Source organism: Colossoma macropomum, unplaced genomic scaffold, assembly GCF_904425465.1.
Source record: "Colossoma macropomum unplaced genomic scaffold, Colossoma_macropomum, whole genome shotgun sequence".
In the NCBI taxonomy this organism is placed as follows: domain Eukaryota; kingdom Metazoa; phylum Chordata; class Actinopteri; order Characiformes; family Serrasalmidae; genus Colossoma; species Colossoma macropomum.
Genome location: NW_023494802.1, coordinates 9,413,402 through 9,432,137, shown reverse-complemented (window position 1 = coordinate 9,432,137; position 18,736 = coordinate 9,413,402). Strand labels below are relative to the sequence as shown.

The window sequence follows — 18,736 nt, the reverse complement described above, 5'->3', positions numbered from 1 at the left end:
CACCTTTAGTCAGGGAACATAACTGTACCATAATCAAGTTGTACTCCACACACCCCGTCTCGTCTCTAGGCTTTTTATTTTGTTGTTCTGTTTTAAAACATTAGGTTATGAAAAGGTACCAATATGTACTTTTCACCTAGAAAAAAACTTATTGAAGGTAAAAATTTGACCTTAAAGCCACTGTTGTAGCTTTGAGGGAACATTTACATTGTTTGTATCTTGATGAACGAAAAATGTACCAGCACAGAACCTTTATTTCACTGTATCGTCACTGTCCTAACAAAAAAGTTGTATCTCCAAAATGGCAACTTTACCAGAGAAAGTAAAAACTTTCTTCATTTTTAATGTAAGTCAAAGTAAAAAAGATTGTCTTATATACAGAAGAGGCCATGAGCTGTTGCTATAATTTTCTTATATTTTTCTTTGTTATCATGAGATAACAATATGATTAACTCTTTACCTCAAGACAACGACTTTGTTGTCTAGAGATAACAATATAATTCACTCATTATTTCCAGATAACAACTTTTGTTATCTTGTGATAACAAGATAGCTCATTATTTCAAAATAACAACTTTGTTATCTTGAGGTCACAAGATAAATAACTTGTTATCTCAAGAAAACAACATTGTTATCATGATAACAATATGACTAACTCATTATCTCAGGATAACAACTTTGTTTTCTTGTTATCTTGAGATAATTAACTCGTTATTTCATGATAACAATTTTTGTTATTTCGAGATAACAAGATAATAAATTCATTATATCAAGACAAAATCCAGAAAATTATAACTACCTTATGGCTTCTCTGGACTTCCATACTTCCAAGTGATTTTGTATCATTTCTGTTGGTCCTTTCATCATGGAATTCTCCCACAATGTACCAGGTACCATGTTCAAATGATGCAGAAAAATAAAAATTGACAGGTATCGACAGCGACAACATACAAAATATTACAGTGTGATATGAACTTTTGTTAAAATGAACATTTGTACAGTTGTGCAAATATGCATTATGTTACAGAAGGTGTTCTACTGTAATACAGTCCTCAGAAAGATCTCTTAGAGAGCTTGTACTTAACTGTTTTAGGACAGTCTTTGACTTTTGCACAGTATTGTATTTGTATGAGAGTGTGGAATTGTGGATATAAGGTTAATCTACACAACACACATCAGTAATCACTAAACTTCTGTCTACTGAACATCCCATTTTTTCGAACGTGTCAAAAGCTGCCGTTCACATAATATTACCCCAGTGGCCCCGGCTTTTAATTGAGCAGTGTTCCTGCGGCCTCTGGGGCCTGCTGCTGTCAAACCAAGCATGAGAAGTGCTGGCTGAAGTCTCCTGGGCACTGATGCGATTTTCTCTCGCTGTCACTCTAATGACTAATGCGCGTTTCTCTCTTTGTCACTCCGCAGCCCATGACACAGGGCTGGTGACTCTGCAGGTTGCAGTCAGTAATCAGATCATCTCTAACTCAGTGGTGTTTGAATACAAGGCCCGCGCGCTGCCCTCACTGCCCTCATCTCAGCACGACTGGCTCTCTCTGGACGGTAAGGCTACCTTTTTTTCATTGCTGCTCGGTGCTTCTGGCTTGCTCCTATCCATCTGCAGTAAATGTCTGTGGGTATTTATTGGGGCTGCTGTTTTATTGGCATGATTATGATTTGTAGACTGTGACAGGGAAAATGACTGAAAAATGTGTTCACAGTGAAGTTGGATCAGTGAATGTTGGATGGCCTGTCAAGTCAGGGGGCCAACAACAAGGATCTCACATAATGTCAGAAAGTGTGGTGGACATGTCCCATTTGAATCACTGAGTGATCGACAGATTGATGGAGTGATGGATCATGTTTAAAAAACGGATCTGATTCTGGACTGTCTGGTGCTTGTTTGGCATTAATATGTATATTCCACTGAGTAACCCCATTCGTCTTTATATATGCACTTTTAATGGGACACATGAACTAGAGACAGTTTCTTAAGTTGGTAATAACTATATAATTATATAATTGTTGTATCTTCGCCTGCGGCTTTTCTAATTACCCCACATTTGTATTGACCGATTAAATCTGTGTTGTAGAGTCACAGAGACAGTGTGATGGAGGACAGTTCATTCTGCATTTCTGACAAATTCAGAGTTTTGGAGGAGGTTAATGTAGCTTCTGTCCTCAGGGTCTGGAGCTAGACTAGTGACAGACCACTAGAGGGCATCAGAGTGCTGTGGCTCTGAAACCAATAGCTTTAATGGGGAGTTGACCTCATTTTTTCAAATTTCTGCATAACTAAATGGTTAAGATGTAAACAAAGTTGTTCAGCATAGTTTGATGTGAAATTATCAGGTCAAAAGAAACTTACCAGGTCAGAATTATTCACAACTAGACTTCCGGAATCTTTAATGCCACTAAAATCTATCTCACTGAAAGTTATTACATTAAATGGATACCTGATGCCTGAGATATTGTTTTACAGTAGTAGTATCACCACCACTGTAAAGAAATCCTGGTAAGTTTCTTTACAATGAACTATTACACTTTTAACCACTCAGAATGAATATGTTTACACCTCAGTGATTGAGTTATGTAGAAATTTTGAAAAATCTGTGAAATTTCCCTTTGGTGTCAGCAGTTTCATATTGAAGGTCCCAAATTCAGCCCAAATCTATGACTTTCTTCTAATAGGAGCAGTGGAAAGAGTGTGTGTCTGTCTGTGAACTCCTCTCTGATTACGAGCCTTAGGAACTCTTTTAAGATGCTGTTGATGGTTTGCCCAGTGTCCTTTAATCTGGCTTAGAAGTTGAGTGCCAAAGAGAGCATGTGCAAAAAGGTGATTTATATAGAGGTTAAAGGTATTAGGGTCAAAGGCAGAACAGGTTTCCAGTTCCTCCTGAGACCTTCATGAGTCTTGTGTAACACCAGAGATTGCAGCTCAAGGCTGACCGCTTCTTCACTGAAACTGATGTGGGAATGTTTGCTACATCTTCAGTATCCATAATGAAATGTCTAATGGGTAAAAGAGTAAACCGATGTCCTTAAAAGCATTACTATATTTCAGCTACCCTGAGTGAGTGGGTAGGTCCACATATACAGCACACACAGAATGAGTGAATGTACAGGATGGTACCGGTAAAACAATGTCGACATATGAAACATTAATTTTTGTTTACAATCAATATGGGATTCATTAATGTTCAGTAAGGAGTATGGGGAACAGATATTATGCAGTGGAAACTTTAATAATGTAACCACTGGTAAACGTTAATGAAGTTCTTTAGGTTACTTCATCAAATATATTTGTTTCAGAGAAGAACACTTTTCACAGTCTTACTGGAGGAAAATTCCGGACTGCACTAGAGATTTTGTAAACACTAAACTCTGGGGCTGTTTTTCTTAAAGTGGTGTCACTGATGACTCTATAACCTCAGTAGTGTAGAGAGGCATTTCAGGCATTAACCTGCAGACGTCTGTAAAGAAATTGCCCAGACAATAACGATCCAAAACACAACAACACAATCGATCCAAAACGCACAAGAATGTGTCCTTGTATACACCTCAGTCAGAATAGACTAGACCTATTGAGGCCATTCAGAATACAGTTTCTATCTGATTGAACAAGGTGGGTAATCTTGTAAATAATCTGTTAAATAGAAGAATAATAACAATGTAAACGCCTGCATTTGATTATGTTCCCAATCGGAAAGTTTAAGTACATTCTGTGCAGAACGTACTTGAACAGATTGTTGAATAGAGTGAGCATATAAACTCTTAATCTATAATCAGAATGTATTCAATCAGATTGGGAAAAGTCTTTGCATGTAAACACAGCCACTCTTCATTTGCTTAATTTAAGACATATGGGGGAAAAATAAAACATAAAATGTGGCCTGTGCAAAAGTTTAATGCATAACTTTCTTAACTTTGAATGGAAGTTATTCTTTTTACAATTTCCTATTGCTCTAGTTAACATGGATTTTTTACACAGTGTAAAGGGCAGCTGGTATTTTAAAATTCTGTAAAAAAAAAAAAATAATAATAAAAATGACAAAAATGGAGATACAAGGTTTTGTTCTAACAGTGGCAATATAAATATGTAGACTCAGTGCATTTAATCTGTTCCTAGAATGCTAGGTTAGTTTGGAGCTGTTTGCAGAGAGCAACCTGATTAGTTCAATTCAAACTGGTACAGAATTAAACCGATCAGTCATGAAGAAGCATAAGTCAAGTTTATTACTTATTTATTATATGTAGACCTTTAAGTTGTGCTATTCTTACATATGTGTAAGACAACTATACTACTGTGCAAACCAGGCAATCTGTATCTACACTCATTGTCCATTTTATCAGCTCCAATTATTATATAGGTGCACTTTGTAGTTCTTCAATCACAGGCTGGAGTTTTTAAACACCTCTCTGTCACTGCTGGACTGAGAAGAGTCCACCAACCAAAAATATCTAGCCAATAGCGTCCTGTGGGCATTGCCTGTGACCACTGATGAAGAACTAGAGGATGACTAACACAGACTGTGCAGCAACAGATGAGGTCATCTCTGACTTTACATTTACAAGGTGGACCAGCAAGGTAGGAGTGTCTAATAGAGAGGACAGTGAGTGGACACTGTGTTTAAAAACTCTGATCCACTCGTACCAGCACAACACACACTAACACACCACCACCACGTCAGTGTCACTGCAATGCTGAGAATGATCCACCACCCACATAATACCTACTCTGTGGTGGTCCTGACCATTGAAGAACACGATGAATGAGGGGTAACAAAGTATGCAGAGAAACAGATGAACTACAGTCTGTAATTGTAGAACTACAAAGTGCTCCTTAATGGTAAGTGGAGCTGATAAAATGGACAATGAGTGTAGAAACAAAGCAAGTGTGCTTAATGTGATCAGTTGGAGAAAAGAAAAACTTTTAATGTATGTTCATGACACAACAGTTACATATTTTAAGGAATGTTTGACCATTTGTATTGGTTCATTTCTCATAAAATTTTCAGTATAAAGGTCCGTTGTTTTCAAATGGTGTACCAAATTGTTTTTAAAAATGCAAAATGTTAAAGGTTTATTTTAAAATCAGCTGGGAGTGCATAAGAAATTAAGACGATGGCCTTCTCACAGCCCCGTGTGTGCATGTTAAATTTACACAGCCAAAAGGTCATGGCAGATAATCCCATCACTTGCCCTCTTAAAGCCTGGTAAAACAAACCCAGTCCAGCACACTTGCCTCAGCGCTGGCCAGCCTGGCTCAAACAAGGGCTGTGGCGTCAAAGAGCTTATGAAAATATTGGAGCATATGGACAATGTGACGTGCTTGCCAATTTGACGTCTGTGGCACTAATCTGTTTGCGCTGATCAGCTGATGGGAGCTTTAGCCAAGACAAGCAATCCCAGTGAAGAGTCTGGGCAGTGCGCTGCGAGACGGGCAGTGCACGGCTAGCGAATGTGTGCCAGAGTAAACGTATGGAGCTCAGGGCAGGACAGAGTGAACGGAGCCGAGCCAGGAGCACAGCACAGCCCTCAGAACAGGACAACAGTAAGAGACAATGGAGCAAAAAACATACACATAAACAAAACCTCACATCTCCAACAAAGTAACTTTACAGGAGAAGGAAAAACAGTTTTAACTGTCAACGTAAGTTAATCTAACAAGATTTTACTCTGTGTCATTTTGGATGATATCTGTTGGTCTGTTTGTCATGAAATTTTGACAGAGTGTGAATGGCACATTATTTGCTTCTCAGCAGTCTTTTACTGTTGCTATGAAGAGAACACACAGTATGCTTAATCTGGTCCCAAAATCCTGTTAATTTGTCAGTGCTTGCACAGACCAACCTGATTGATCAAATTCAAATTGGCACAGAATTAAACCAATCAATCCTAAAGAAGCATGTCAAGTAAAGTTGATTTTTATTCCATTATCTTTTTTTTTTGTGTGTGTTATGCCAAGCATCTCAGTTTTCATGCAAAATAATTAATAGAGGGGATATATAATTTTTTAAAGAAATATTGTGATATCGGCCTGCAAAATATAAATAATACAGTAGGCAGCAATATGCAAATGTGCCCTTTAACAAATTAACAAAGTACTTGTTTTATGTGTGTATCCTGACCAACCTCAGACGTTCCATATGGGTTTCTGTGGGTGTTAGGATGAATCAAAGCATTTACATGATCCAAAACATTTGGTCCAATCTTTGGTAAAAGGAATGCAGGCCAGCCTTTAACCATATCACCTCAAATATTCACTGGGTATAAACTGTAAACAGGGGTGAATCTCATCTGCAACTTAATTAAGCATTACCAAACAGCACAGAGACATTTAAATAATAAATATAATCCTAAAGCAGTTCAACAAAGCATAGAACACCAGGGCATTTTAACAGTGAGGAAGTAAAAATTTTATGACCAAGATAGGAACAGGAAAAATCTGAAAAAAAAACCCAAATAATAAATAAAAAATAAGACAGTCCACAATAAAAGTTTCAAAATGAACTGACTACAGTCAAATAAAATGGTAACACTTTATTTGAGAAGTCCACTTTATCTGCTTTGTAGGTACTTCATTTCCTTTTTAAGTTACATTCAACTAAATATCTACTAAATTGACCATCATTTTCTTTAACTCTAAACCTGGCTCTAATCCTAACCCTAACCTTAACCTCAACCCAAAACTTAAACCTAACCCTGGTCCAAATCCTGACCCTAACCTCACCACTGTTTAGAATCAACTGAGTTTCAACAGATAGTATGTGAACAATTTGAAAATCTGTAAATCTATAGAGGACTATAGTGGACTATCCAAATAAGGTGAGACCAATACAACAGTTGCAGGCTAGTTGGAGGTGGTCTATATATATCTCACTGCAGTTGCAATATGCAGCATCAATATTCTGACAATTTTAGTGCACAGTTTCAATTTAGTTTAACAAATTGGGAAAAAATATAAAATATACCATGTGCCAAAATTTTTGCACAGGCCATAGTTTGTTTTATTTTTGAACTGAATGTGTTCAATTCAGTGACTGTACATTAAAATGTGCAAAAGTGTGTTCTCTAAAAAGGATATGTTAATTTATTTTAACTTACAAAATCAACAAAACATGCAGTTTGACCGGGGGTACCCAAACGTTTGCATATGACTGTGTGTGGATCTACATTTTATACAGTCACAGGCCAGTGGCAGTTCATTAAACCATGCTAAAAAAAAAAAAATAGGTCAGGTCATGGCCTGGGTGGCTCCGTCCCCTTTCCGCAGTCCATAAGCACAACACTTACATAGTAGATACTGGAGAGCTCTCAGACAGTGACCTGGGAGCAGTCCTAGTGCATGGATTCTGTTGCTGTTTCCCAGTTAGCAACTAGGAGATTACAGTGTATGTGAATGTGTGTGCACATATATATGTCTGAGTAAACATACAGCAGCCCCGGCTGACTCCTCTGTCTGCTGTAGGTTCAGTGGAGAGAGCCTGTGTCTGCGTGTGGTTGGTCTGTGAAGGTGGAGCGAGTGTTGTTGCTGCAGTGTGCATTGACAGGATAAAGTAGGGCATGCTGGAGGAGTGTGTGGAAAGGGACAGCTGCAATGCAGACAGCCCTTGAGGGAAAAGCAGTGAGTAATAGCGAGCTCGTGCCTCCACTCACGATGCTCTCTCCATTCACAGAGCTGCTTCGCAAGCTCCATTCACTTTACACACAGCCAGGTGTAAGCAATGCACACATCCCTTACCTTTAGCCAACAGTATTCAGCCAGGAGCCAATGCTGGCAGGAGGGGGGTCTAGCAGGTCTGTGCATTTTAAAAAGAGCATATTCTTACTATTCACATGGATCTCATCTGAAATTCACTTGTAAGACACTGAACCATATATTGGATAAACTGAACATTAACTTTTAACGTAGGCTGTTGATGGAGAGTTTCTCTTGGTCCTTTTACCATAAAATGTTCACACATGGTAAAAGACAGCTGGCATTTCCAAATTATGTCAAAAATATAAAATAAGGGAGTTTTGTTGACAGCGACAGTATGGAACAGGTAATAAAAGCTCCCCAGACAAAAAATTTGTCACCTTGCATGTTTGAGGTGGTAGTAACTTCAGACTCTTGCAGATGGCGTTGCACAAGGATGATCAGGCTATAAATACTGTGGGGTGTACGATGAGATTCACAGATTGAGAAGAGGTGGTACAGTTCAGTGAACGTCTTGTTCGATGTGTGGAAAAGCCCACAGTGTGAAGGAGTTAGCTGAATTTGCAGGTGTATCAAAGTGTACGGTCATACGGGTCTACAAGCAGTGGCAAAAATCCCAGTCTACAGGAAACTGGGGCCAAAAAGACAAAACTGACGGACAGGGAACGCCGGCATGTTTCATAGCATGTGAATAAAAACCACTTTTCTCCCAGACAAGAATTCCTTCTAGAAGTCAACGCAGGTCTTTCACAACCAATTTCTGACCAGTTTTCCACAGGGAATTGCATACCATGAACATATGGAGCAGAGTGGCTCGCAAGAGGCCTTTGCTCACTTCTGCTCACAAAGTTGCTCGGTTACAGTGGGTAAAGAGACACAGAAACTGGACTGTTCATGACTGGAAATGTGTTATCTGGTCAGATGAATCTCGTTTCTGCCTGTACGCTCAGGAAGCCTTCAATGAAAACTGGATTAAATCAAATTGAGAAAGGATTAAAGTAATCCTTTCCCTTTAAAGTACACGGAAAACCTTCAGATAAAATTCACTTGAGATGTTGAATGCAAGTGACCACAGGCTTCATGGTTTGTTCAACTTGCCCTCCTTTTTCAGGCTGCACCATGACTGGAGCAATTTGCCTGTAAATAACCCTGTTACATTAACTTACATTAGGAAATGTAAGGTACTACTTGTAAAGTTCTGTTAGGAAACAGAAGCTACCATTTGTAAAGTTACCATTTTGGTTCATTTTGGTTGGTATAGTGTGGTGGGTAACACCACTGTCTTCTACGCTGTAGACTGGGGTTCAATCCCACCTGGGTAAGCACCCTATACTATACCAATAAGAGTCCTTGGGCAAGACTCCTACCACTACCTTCGCCTGTGTAAAATAATCAAACTGTAAGTCGCTCTGGATAAGAGCGTCTGCCAAATGCCATAAATGTAAATGTAATGTAAATGGTTCGACAGGTTATGTGGGCCTGAAGTGAAATGTGCATCTTCATCTGGAGTGAGACCCATTAGGTTTTTGTATTATATACAGTGGGGTCCAGACGTCTGAGACCGCTAGTTAAAATGCTTCTGAGTTTTTCATTACAAATTATTATTATCTTAACAACTTGAGTGAAAAGTAAAATTCTTAAAATATTTTTAAATTCCTTTGTATTTGGTATGCCTCCCTTTTGCTTAAATTTTGGCTAAAGCTTCTGAAGAGTAGATCAAATCCAGCTGAACACGTGCTTCGACGGGGGGGATAAGACTAAAAAAGTCACAAATGTGGTTACATTTGAATGTTGACCTGGAAATAGTGCAGAATCTTGAATATTTCTTTTTCATTCTACTTGTCATGACTTGTTTTTTTACAAATGTATCAAAATGTTAAAATGTTCCATTGTTAACTTCCAGGTTTACATAAAAGATTCCAGATTTTTAATATGGTCTTAGACCTTTGGACCCCACTGTAAATATGTGGTGAACGGTTACTGAATAGCCTTTAGTCTCTTTTAACAACAGACTTTTTTGAACAACCAGACTTGCTAACCTCCTTTTCCAGGTTGCCCCACCACTTGAACAATTTACCTGTAAAAACAGGTAACAGCATATTACAGAGTACAGTGAGTACAGTGTTTTTTTCATGTATGTGACATGAGGTGAGGTCAGTTTTAGTATATAAGTGAAGACAGACAGACTTATAATTAAACCTCAGATTAAAACCAGCTTCCCTTTACATTGTGGAAACATTTCATAAGGAATGGACCAAATGTGATAAATTCTTGGAATAAGATCTTGTTACACTTACTTTCAGTAGGAACATAAGTTGCCATTTGTAGAGTCACTATTTTGGAGGCACAAGGCTTTGTTTTGACAGGCTATCTGGGCCTGAAGTGACCTGTGGGTCTTCATGTGGGATCAGAGCCACTGGAGTCTTAGTGTTGTATGCATAGGTGTTGAATGGGTGCTGTGTACCTCTTAGCCTCTTTTAATAAACTAGGCTCCTTGGCTGGCTGAAGGAAGCCTCCCCGGAGCAGTTTATCTGTAAATGTAATGTACACCATGATTTTTCATGTAGGTGTCTTGAGTTGAGGTTGGCTTTGATGTATGACTGAGGTCAGATACACTTGCGATTAAACTCCATTGATAATGTCCCCAGCTGGCTTGTGGCTATGGCGAACGCGAATCCAGATGTTCCAGTGGACAACAGCTGCAGTCTTTTCGCCTCAGAGATCGACCTTTAGCTGCAGATACAGCACACAGGCGAAACAACGCTTAGTCCCATTTCTGCTGTTTCACACTGAGGTCTCCTTTTCTTCTCCCTTCGCGCCTTCATTTGTCATAATGCAGAAAGGGGGAGGGGCCTGTTTTGTCTGTTTTTTTCCCTTTCTTTTTCTCTGCCTCAGTTCTGTTCTTCTATTCGTCTCTCTCTCTCTCTCTCTCTCCCTCTCTCTCTCTCTCTCTCTCTCTCTCTCTCTGCAGCATTGCAGGTACGGAGCCACCGGCAGGACAAAAAAGGGGAGAGTAAACGGCAGTGTAGTCATGACAATCGCCTGCATAGCTTTTCTCCTTTGTTTTTTTTTAATTCTATTGTTTTTTCTCCTTCCCATCGCCAAACCCAAACCACACCGTACTTACGAGGCTGAAGTCAGCTTCTTATTTTCAAGCTTCTGGTTCGAATTTTGCCGTTCCACCTTAAATGGTGCAGTAGTTACATTCTGGCGCCTGAGGCACCATTTAAGGTGGAACGGGAAAATTCGAACAAGGCGCTCACTAACAGGAAGCCAACTTCAGCCTCGTACCGTACTTACCGTGTTATTACGAGGCCAAACGGCTCGGAGTGCCACTCCCCACGCCACTCTAGTCTTTTTTGTTGACTTTTTTTAGAAACGCGTTTTCTGCACCGAGCCGAAGAGAGAAAGCAAAGCGCGCGCTTGTCTTTGGCGGGGTTTTCAGATTGAAAAGGTGAAAAACAGAGAGAAAAGGCTTCATGTCGTCTTCGTAACGGCCGGTAGTATTTGGCGCGAGCGAACCGCGCTATCCACCACCGTATGGAGCACGAGCTTTTAAATGGCGCGAAGTGCTGGTCCAGGAAACCAGGGCGCGTGTTTACCTGCGGCACGTGCCGCGTTTTTTTTCCCGCCACCCGTATTCAGCCAAACCACGCCCACTGAGCTAGGATTACCCGTATTCAGCCAAACCACACCCACTTAGCTACGATTGGCTAGTGGCTCGTAGTCAAAAGCAGTAAGCGTTCCTCGCTAGTAGTCAGTGCTAGCGCAAGAGGCGGAGCGCCACTGGCCAATCCCAGCGACGGGGGCGAGGTTTGGCGGAATGCAGGTGGGAAACAAAAAAACAGCCAACAGAACGCGGTTTTGCCTTTTTTACCGCAGGCTGGTGGAGCTGGAAGGAAGGAGGGAGGGAGGAGGAGGAGGAGGAGGAGGAGTAGGGAGAGAGATGGAGAGTAGCGAGCTATGGGAGCGCGTGAAATGAGCGGGCTTTCTGTTTCTCTTCCTCTCCAGCACGACGCTCCTCCACTTTTTGTTGTGTTGCAGGTGTAACCCCCCCCTGTTCAGCAGCGTCCGTGCTAAAGTAGGAGGAATTTTGATCTTTCCACAAACACTGAGGCGCGAGCGGGTCAGGATGCCGATGAATGCCACTTGCTTTTCCTAAAGACAAGGAGAGCGAGCGTTTGCATTGCAGGGGGGACCCCATGGACAGTGAGCTAGAAGGTTGGACACGTTTTCAGTAAGCCTAGCGTGGTGTATATGTGCCTGTGTATGTGTTTGTGGGCGTGTAGTGTTGTCTGTGAAGGGGAAAGTTGTTACATCAGTGGGGGACCAAGTTGTGATGTGCACTTCAGCATGTTGCTGTGGCCAGTAAAGTGGCATTTATATGGACCACATGTTATATGAAGAGTGTCTATGGGTCACAACTTCATCACTCCTTGTAAATAACCCATTTGTTTTTGTATTCCACGCTCCTGTCACCCTCAGGTGAGGTTAGTGACACCTTGAACAGCACAACTGCAGCGGTTGCTGATAATTATGGGCAAGTTTAACAAATCAGTGAAGTAAATTGGTTGTATTTTAACACACATGGTATGTGAGCGTATCTAGCGTAGTGGTGGGAAACTGGGCAATGTGTTTTTCTCTCCCCGCCCCCCAAATGATTTCTCCCCAGTGGGAATGCAGTGTGATTAGATATCATTGACTTACTCCAGAGTTATTTTACTCCTATTAGGCCATGTTGGACTGACGATAGCTTGAGAGAATGAACAGTTACTTGGTTTAATTTCCTTTTACTCTTCTCATTAGTGTGATACAAGCTCTTTTACTGATTTTTCAGTGGAGTTGCTTTGTAGTACTTGATCTTTGAGGTGTGATCAGCGGTCGTGAGTTTTGGAGAGCAGTCCTTTTTCAGTACCACGGAGAGCGCTGCGGTCATTGCCCTCTTTAGAGCTGTGAATCTCAATCCTAGTGTAGTTTTTTCCCTGTTCTAACTCATCATCTTATTAATAACCCCTTTATGAGGTTATAGTGGATGTGTTGGAGCAGTAAAAAGCATTACACTGTCCAGAGCAGGAGGACTTCGCAAGCAGGATTAGACACCACTGTTTTAGAGCATGAGTAATGTCTTATTAAAACATGACTGTACAAGATGACACATTCTAAGTGAAGCTGCTGTCATGCAGTCAAAGGGATTCCTTATAAAGATGTACTCTTTGCTTCCTGGTCTAGTCAGAATGACCATTCAGCAACCTGTTGATAGGCTAAGCCTGGAGGCAGTAGAGCCGTAGCCTAACAAGTTGATGAACTGCAGTAGGCCCAGGTGCTGCAGTATATCAACTTGCTGAGCCTACAAAACCCTTCAGTGTCTGTACTTTTCACAAAAAGGTGTTTCAAAAGAGTTTTTTTTTATGAAAACACCAGCAAAAGTGTTTGTGTAACTTTTTCTTTTTTTGACTCGCACAGCTTCATTTGTATCATAGGCTGCTTAAGGCAGTTCACATTTACTGTCATGGCTCAGGTAACTGACAAATTGAAAAACTACCAGCCTCACACAAAGTCGATCAGGAGGATCTTCTTTTTAACCTTACAATAAACCAGCTTCTGTTTTATTTTTTTGTCCATTGATCCATGTAAATTTGTCATCCTGTAATGTGTTACTGGTCTTTTGATTGGCTGTTTAATGAAATTGAGAGAGGTGCAGCCATTGCTGTCATTTGGATTTCAAATGAGTTGCGAGTGAGTTGCAGGGTGCTTTACATTATATAAAGTGAAATTTAGTTTCGTGCAATGTTCAAGCAACAGAACTTGTACAAAAGTTTAATCTTCTAAAGCTGGCTTTACACGGTGCAGCTACCATGCAACTACTGTGTTGTGTGTTACCTGCAACATGATTTCCGAGTTGCCTGCAACATGATTTCCGTTTATTCCATTTATAATTTTCTTGACATTTACACATAGCAATTCAAAAACAGTCAGAGTTGTACGTTAGCTGGCTAGAAATGCTAGCATCAAGAAACTCACAGTTGTTGTCATGGCTCAGATAACAGAAAAATTAAAAAAATGGGGGGTCGCCAACTGCCCAATAAACTATGTTGTATTTTCTTGTCCATTGAGCTCACATCATTTTGAAGTATGTCAGCAGACATGATCATGTGACGTGTTGATGGGCTATTTCATAAAAACTTGTTTCACAAGGTTTAGATGCAGATGTTGCAGCTGAGTTTCAAGTGAGTTGCAGGACACTTTACATTATGTAGGTCGAGTGAAAATTCATGCATGTTTCAAGCAAATAAAGTTGCATTAAATTTTTTATCCTGTAAAGCCAGCTTAAAGCCAGCTCTAGGGTTTTTTCACAAAGTTCATTGTGACTACTATACCATTATAAGTATAAATGCCATTCACTCCTGAGTATTATGCTAATGATTATGTTGATTATATACTTTTAAGTTCAGAAAAAGTACATGCTGAAACTTGAATTTTTAGATTTTATTCTAATTCATTTTGGACCGTTTCTTTTAATCAGTTCATCATGAAATGTACACACAATGTAAAAACAATAAAAAATGAAAAAATGGGTTAAGAGATTTTCATATGACAGCAAAAATAAATGCGTGCTGCCCATAGAGACTATTTTTGAAGGAAAACCAAATGGCGATCTGGAAGTAGATACCTGAAAGATTGGGTGGACCTCGGGGTCTTTAAAAATAGAAAGCTGTGGTTAAAAGGGAGAGAGAGAGAGGCTGCAGGGGAAAAGGCTCATTTATGGTTAGTCATTATAGTTTCTGCAGAATTACTCCGAACTGCACTCACGTCCATTACAGCATTTCCGAGCACTCCAAACTTTTTCCTCTCTCATGTTTTAGTGCTTTGTTTATCTGCGGCTGAATGGTGGTACAGTATATGGAGCAAAGACTCTGTCTCAAGCAGTTGTTCATCCACTACTAATGGAAATGATCCGCTCTGGCCAAGTGTGGAAGTGGGCAAGATGTCCAAAATGTATTAGTGACTAAAATGAACTTGCTTTTAGTTGTTTGATGCTTTAAAAGGGACCATATCCAACATTTGTCTTGCATTTATTTTTCACCCTGAGGTCCACTTACATAATGTTTATGTGCTTTTATGTACCTAAAATAGTCCTAATTCATTGTTACATGACCATTTTCCAACCTCTCTTTATTCGGTGCAGTAACAATTTTTTGTTACTGGACCTTTAAGACTGATATATGTAAATGAGCTCTCTTCTGATTGGTTGCCATTTATTGTGTCAAATTGAAAAAGCATGCTGAGCTGAAACACTCGACTCACTCTGTAGGCTGAATAGGTGTATATATATATATATATATAAATGTATTGCTTTTTGTGACGTCACAAAAACAGAAAGGCTGTTTTTGCAGCTTAGTTTACATACATTCACCAAGCACTTTATTAGGAACACCTGCACCTGGATTTTCATGCACAGTAGTCTCAAGAGTTATTCAGAGTGGTGCAATAAAGAAAAAACATCCAGCAAACAGTAGTTCTGCAGACAGAAATGCCTTGTTGATGAGAGAGGTCAATGAAGAATGACTCCACTCTTTAGAGCTGACAGAAAGGCTGTGGTAACTCAACCGATCTGTACAGTTATGGTGAGCAGGAAAGCATCTCAAACTGCACAACACATCAAACCTTCAGGTGGATGGGCTACAACAGCAGAAGACTGTTGGGTTCTACTTCTGTCAGCCAAGATCAGAAAGCTGATGCTGCAGTAGGCAGAGACTCCCCAAAACTAGACAGTTAAAGACTGGAAAAGTGTAGCTTGGTCTGATGAATCTCATGAATTTCATTGAGGCACACAGATGGTATGGTCAGACTTTGGCACCAACAGAACGAATCCGTAGACCCAGCCTGCCTTGTATCAAGGTGGTGTAATGGTGTGGGATATGTTTTCTTGGCACACTTTGGGCCCTTTAATACAGATCAGTCATCACTTGACTATGTGAGTGTTGTTGCTGAACATGTGCATCCCTTCATGGGCAGAATTTACTCATCTTCTAATGACTACTTCCAGCATTATAATGCACCATGTCATAAAGCAAAAGTCATCGCAAACCAGTCATCAGTTCTGAACACTTATGGGGTGTGGTGGTACAAGAGATTCGCAGTAGAAAGTGCACCTGAAAATCCACAGGAATTGCATGATGTGATTATGTCAACATGGACCGGAATCTCAAAGGAATGTTTCCGACATCTTGTGGTATCCATGCCATAAAGAAGTGGGGCTGTTTTAAGAGCAAAGGGAGGCCCTACCTGGTATTAGTATAGTGTTTCTAATAAAGTGCTTGCTGAGTGTATGTGGACTGCATGGGCTGCAGAGTGGATGGTATGTTTTGAAATTGTAGCAGTAGTAGTATTATGGACTATATTAAATTATTTTATTTTAAAAGGTGGGGAAAATGTAGTTTTTCACAATATGGGCCTTTTAAAATGGCAAATTTGTATTGACCTAAGTTATACAAACATAAAACCTAACGTTTAATGCATTTTTCAAAGATAGTATTTCTAGTATTTTGACTTAAAAGAAACATTTGTTTGTTAAAAAATTCTCAGTTGCATTTTATTGAACTTTGTAGCAAAATGACAGTAGATGATGTAAAAAATAAACCCAATGCAGACAGAATAATTAGACTTTTAATTATTCCTACATGTAATTTATTCCCATGTCATCAACTCATACTGGCTGATAGTATGTAATAAGTGTGGCCAAAACCCTGCTCATTGCTGGACAGTTAAATATAAGAGCATTTAAGAAGGTGAATTCTGAATGTGGGCTGTAAAAATCATAATCATCTCAGCACTCTCAGAAAGTAAGCACTTTCTTTTTTACTGTGCACCTCAGGGGTGCTATAGCTCATTTGCATAAATTGCGATAGCAGTGAAGTGCCATGCCGAGACTGATTAAATGTTCACTTTGTTAAAACTCGATTGGCCGTTTTGAACTGTGCAGTCCTCGGAGCCTGACCTCTTTTAAAAGCTGTCATAAACCAATCAAGCTGTAGAGAACTGAGTGGAGCTAGGAGGAAATGGCAGCAGATGGAGAATGTTATTACAGGTCATTTCAGATCCTCTCATTACCAACCGAAATCACGCTGGCATTTCTGGGTTTCTAGTGGAGCAAAAGAGCTACTCTGACTGTTAACTCCTAAAGGAGAAATGTTGTTATAGTGTTGAAATGTGATTATATGTAGTTACATTAATAATGTAGTTAGTAAATTCAGTGTACAATCTGTTTTAATGGATTCAAGTCTAGTTTTTTCTAATGGATTCAAGTCTAGTTTGTTTAAGTGTCATTAAATGCCAAAGATGGAAGAAATTTGAAGGTTTTTCAGAGATGATGTTTTTTTTTCAGTGTTCAAGTCTTTGGAATCACCTTTTATATTAGTAATTGTTATATTTTGTTCAGTAACAGCTTAAACAATGTACATACAATAAACTAGACACAAAATATTGGTATTTTTATTCAATATTCCCATTTTTTGGGAACACTTAGAAGTTATTAAATGATAACATTAAAGTTCTTGTTTATAATAATTTCTTCATAGGTTACTGGGCTGAGATTTGATCGCCACATTTCAAATACTGGGCATTCTGGATGTTAATTGTAAAAGTAAAGTAAAACTACATTCTTAATGTTTTACAGCTTTCTCAGTCACTGTGGAATCATCTACAGCATAACTTAATTTCCTTCATTTACCTGAAAGTTTTTTATTTGATTCCAAACTTTTGAACGCATTTGGCAGGAATTCTTATCCAGAGCAAACTGCAGTTTCAACCATGTTCAGTGTTTCACCTAGATTTTTTCAGGCTGGGTGGTAGACATGCGTATGCTGCGTATGAGGTGTCATCAAGTGCTCAGATGTCGGTGTCATCACACAATTTATTTATAAATACACCACACGTGTGAATAACTACGTTATTCACTCTCTACACATTTATTTTCAAGAAGTGCACAAATGACTGTAAGAGTTTTTTATAGTTGGTATTATTATATATGAAGAGTTCATATATGACTGCATGCTTTACAGTTTACTATGGATCAAGGAATAATTCATATATTTCTGTAGAAGTGTATAAGAACAATGTTAATACTTCTTTAGTTGTTCATGTTGTGCAACTTTTTTGTATCAACACTAAATACTGTTTGATCAGTTATGTCTATGAAAAAGCCCAGATAGATCTGCATGTGATTATGAGGCCTTGTGAAGAATGCTGTAGATATAATTTGATTGCTTATGTCAGCAAATATTAAGCAGGGGGAGCGCTCGCTGGTTTGACCCGTCGATAAAACAGATGAAAGACCACTTTAGTTTCACTTCTTTTATTAGACCCTTTTCAGGAATACAACAAAGATTTAAATTCAACCTCAAATTAATATACATAAAGCTTTTTAAATGAAATTCTTTCAATAAAGTCTACTGCGACTAGTTGCTGGAAGGCTATGCTGCTCTTTCGGCACAAACCAGCTCGCCTCTGCCGCACACTGTTTGGAGTGGACTGTATGTGAGGTCTGAATTCAAATAAAAAAAAAGATTATCCAAAACAACTTGAAAATAGATTATATTGCCCAAAATTGAGCAAATACCACATATAAGCCAAATGTTAGTATGCCAGTTACATCCTAAACTCATCCAAGCTAGATTGGGCACGAGTTTGTTTTGGGGAAATGCTAAAGTTTTAGAGATATAATCTGTTTAAAAAATGTTACAGATGTAGGTGAATATTGATAATCTTGCCCAAGGACTCTTGGCATAATGCACTTGCCCAGGTGTGGAAATTGAACCTCAGTCTTCCGTGTGGAGGGTAGCAGTGTTTCCGCTATGCTACACCAACCACCATAAAGATCTAAATTTATAATGTGTTTTTGCCGTCGCTGAGGGTAACTGCAGCTGCGTACTCATGTAGAAATCATCATGAATATTGAGTACATAGTTTGAGTATGAGTTGCACACATACATTATATATTCACAGGATGAGTTTTTAGTTGTTTCTTGTTCTATGAAAATT

General features: G+C 39.3%; 1 protein-coding gene across 1 annotated transcript in view; it reads left to right on the top strand.

Moving 5' to 3' along the window:
• The window catches only part of camta1a (calmodulin binding transcription activator 1a), a 586,491-nt gene that overhangs the window by 526,242 nt on the left and 41,513 nt on the right, over nucleotides 1-18,736 (top strand). Inside the window, exon 11 of the mRNA XM_036591027.1 lies at nucleotides 1,423-1,557. Coding sequence (XP_036446920.1) covers nucleotides 1,423-1,557 — 135 coding nt within the window. The remainder of the gene's footprint in view (nucleotides 1-1,422; nucleotides 1,558-18,736) is intronic.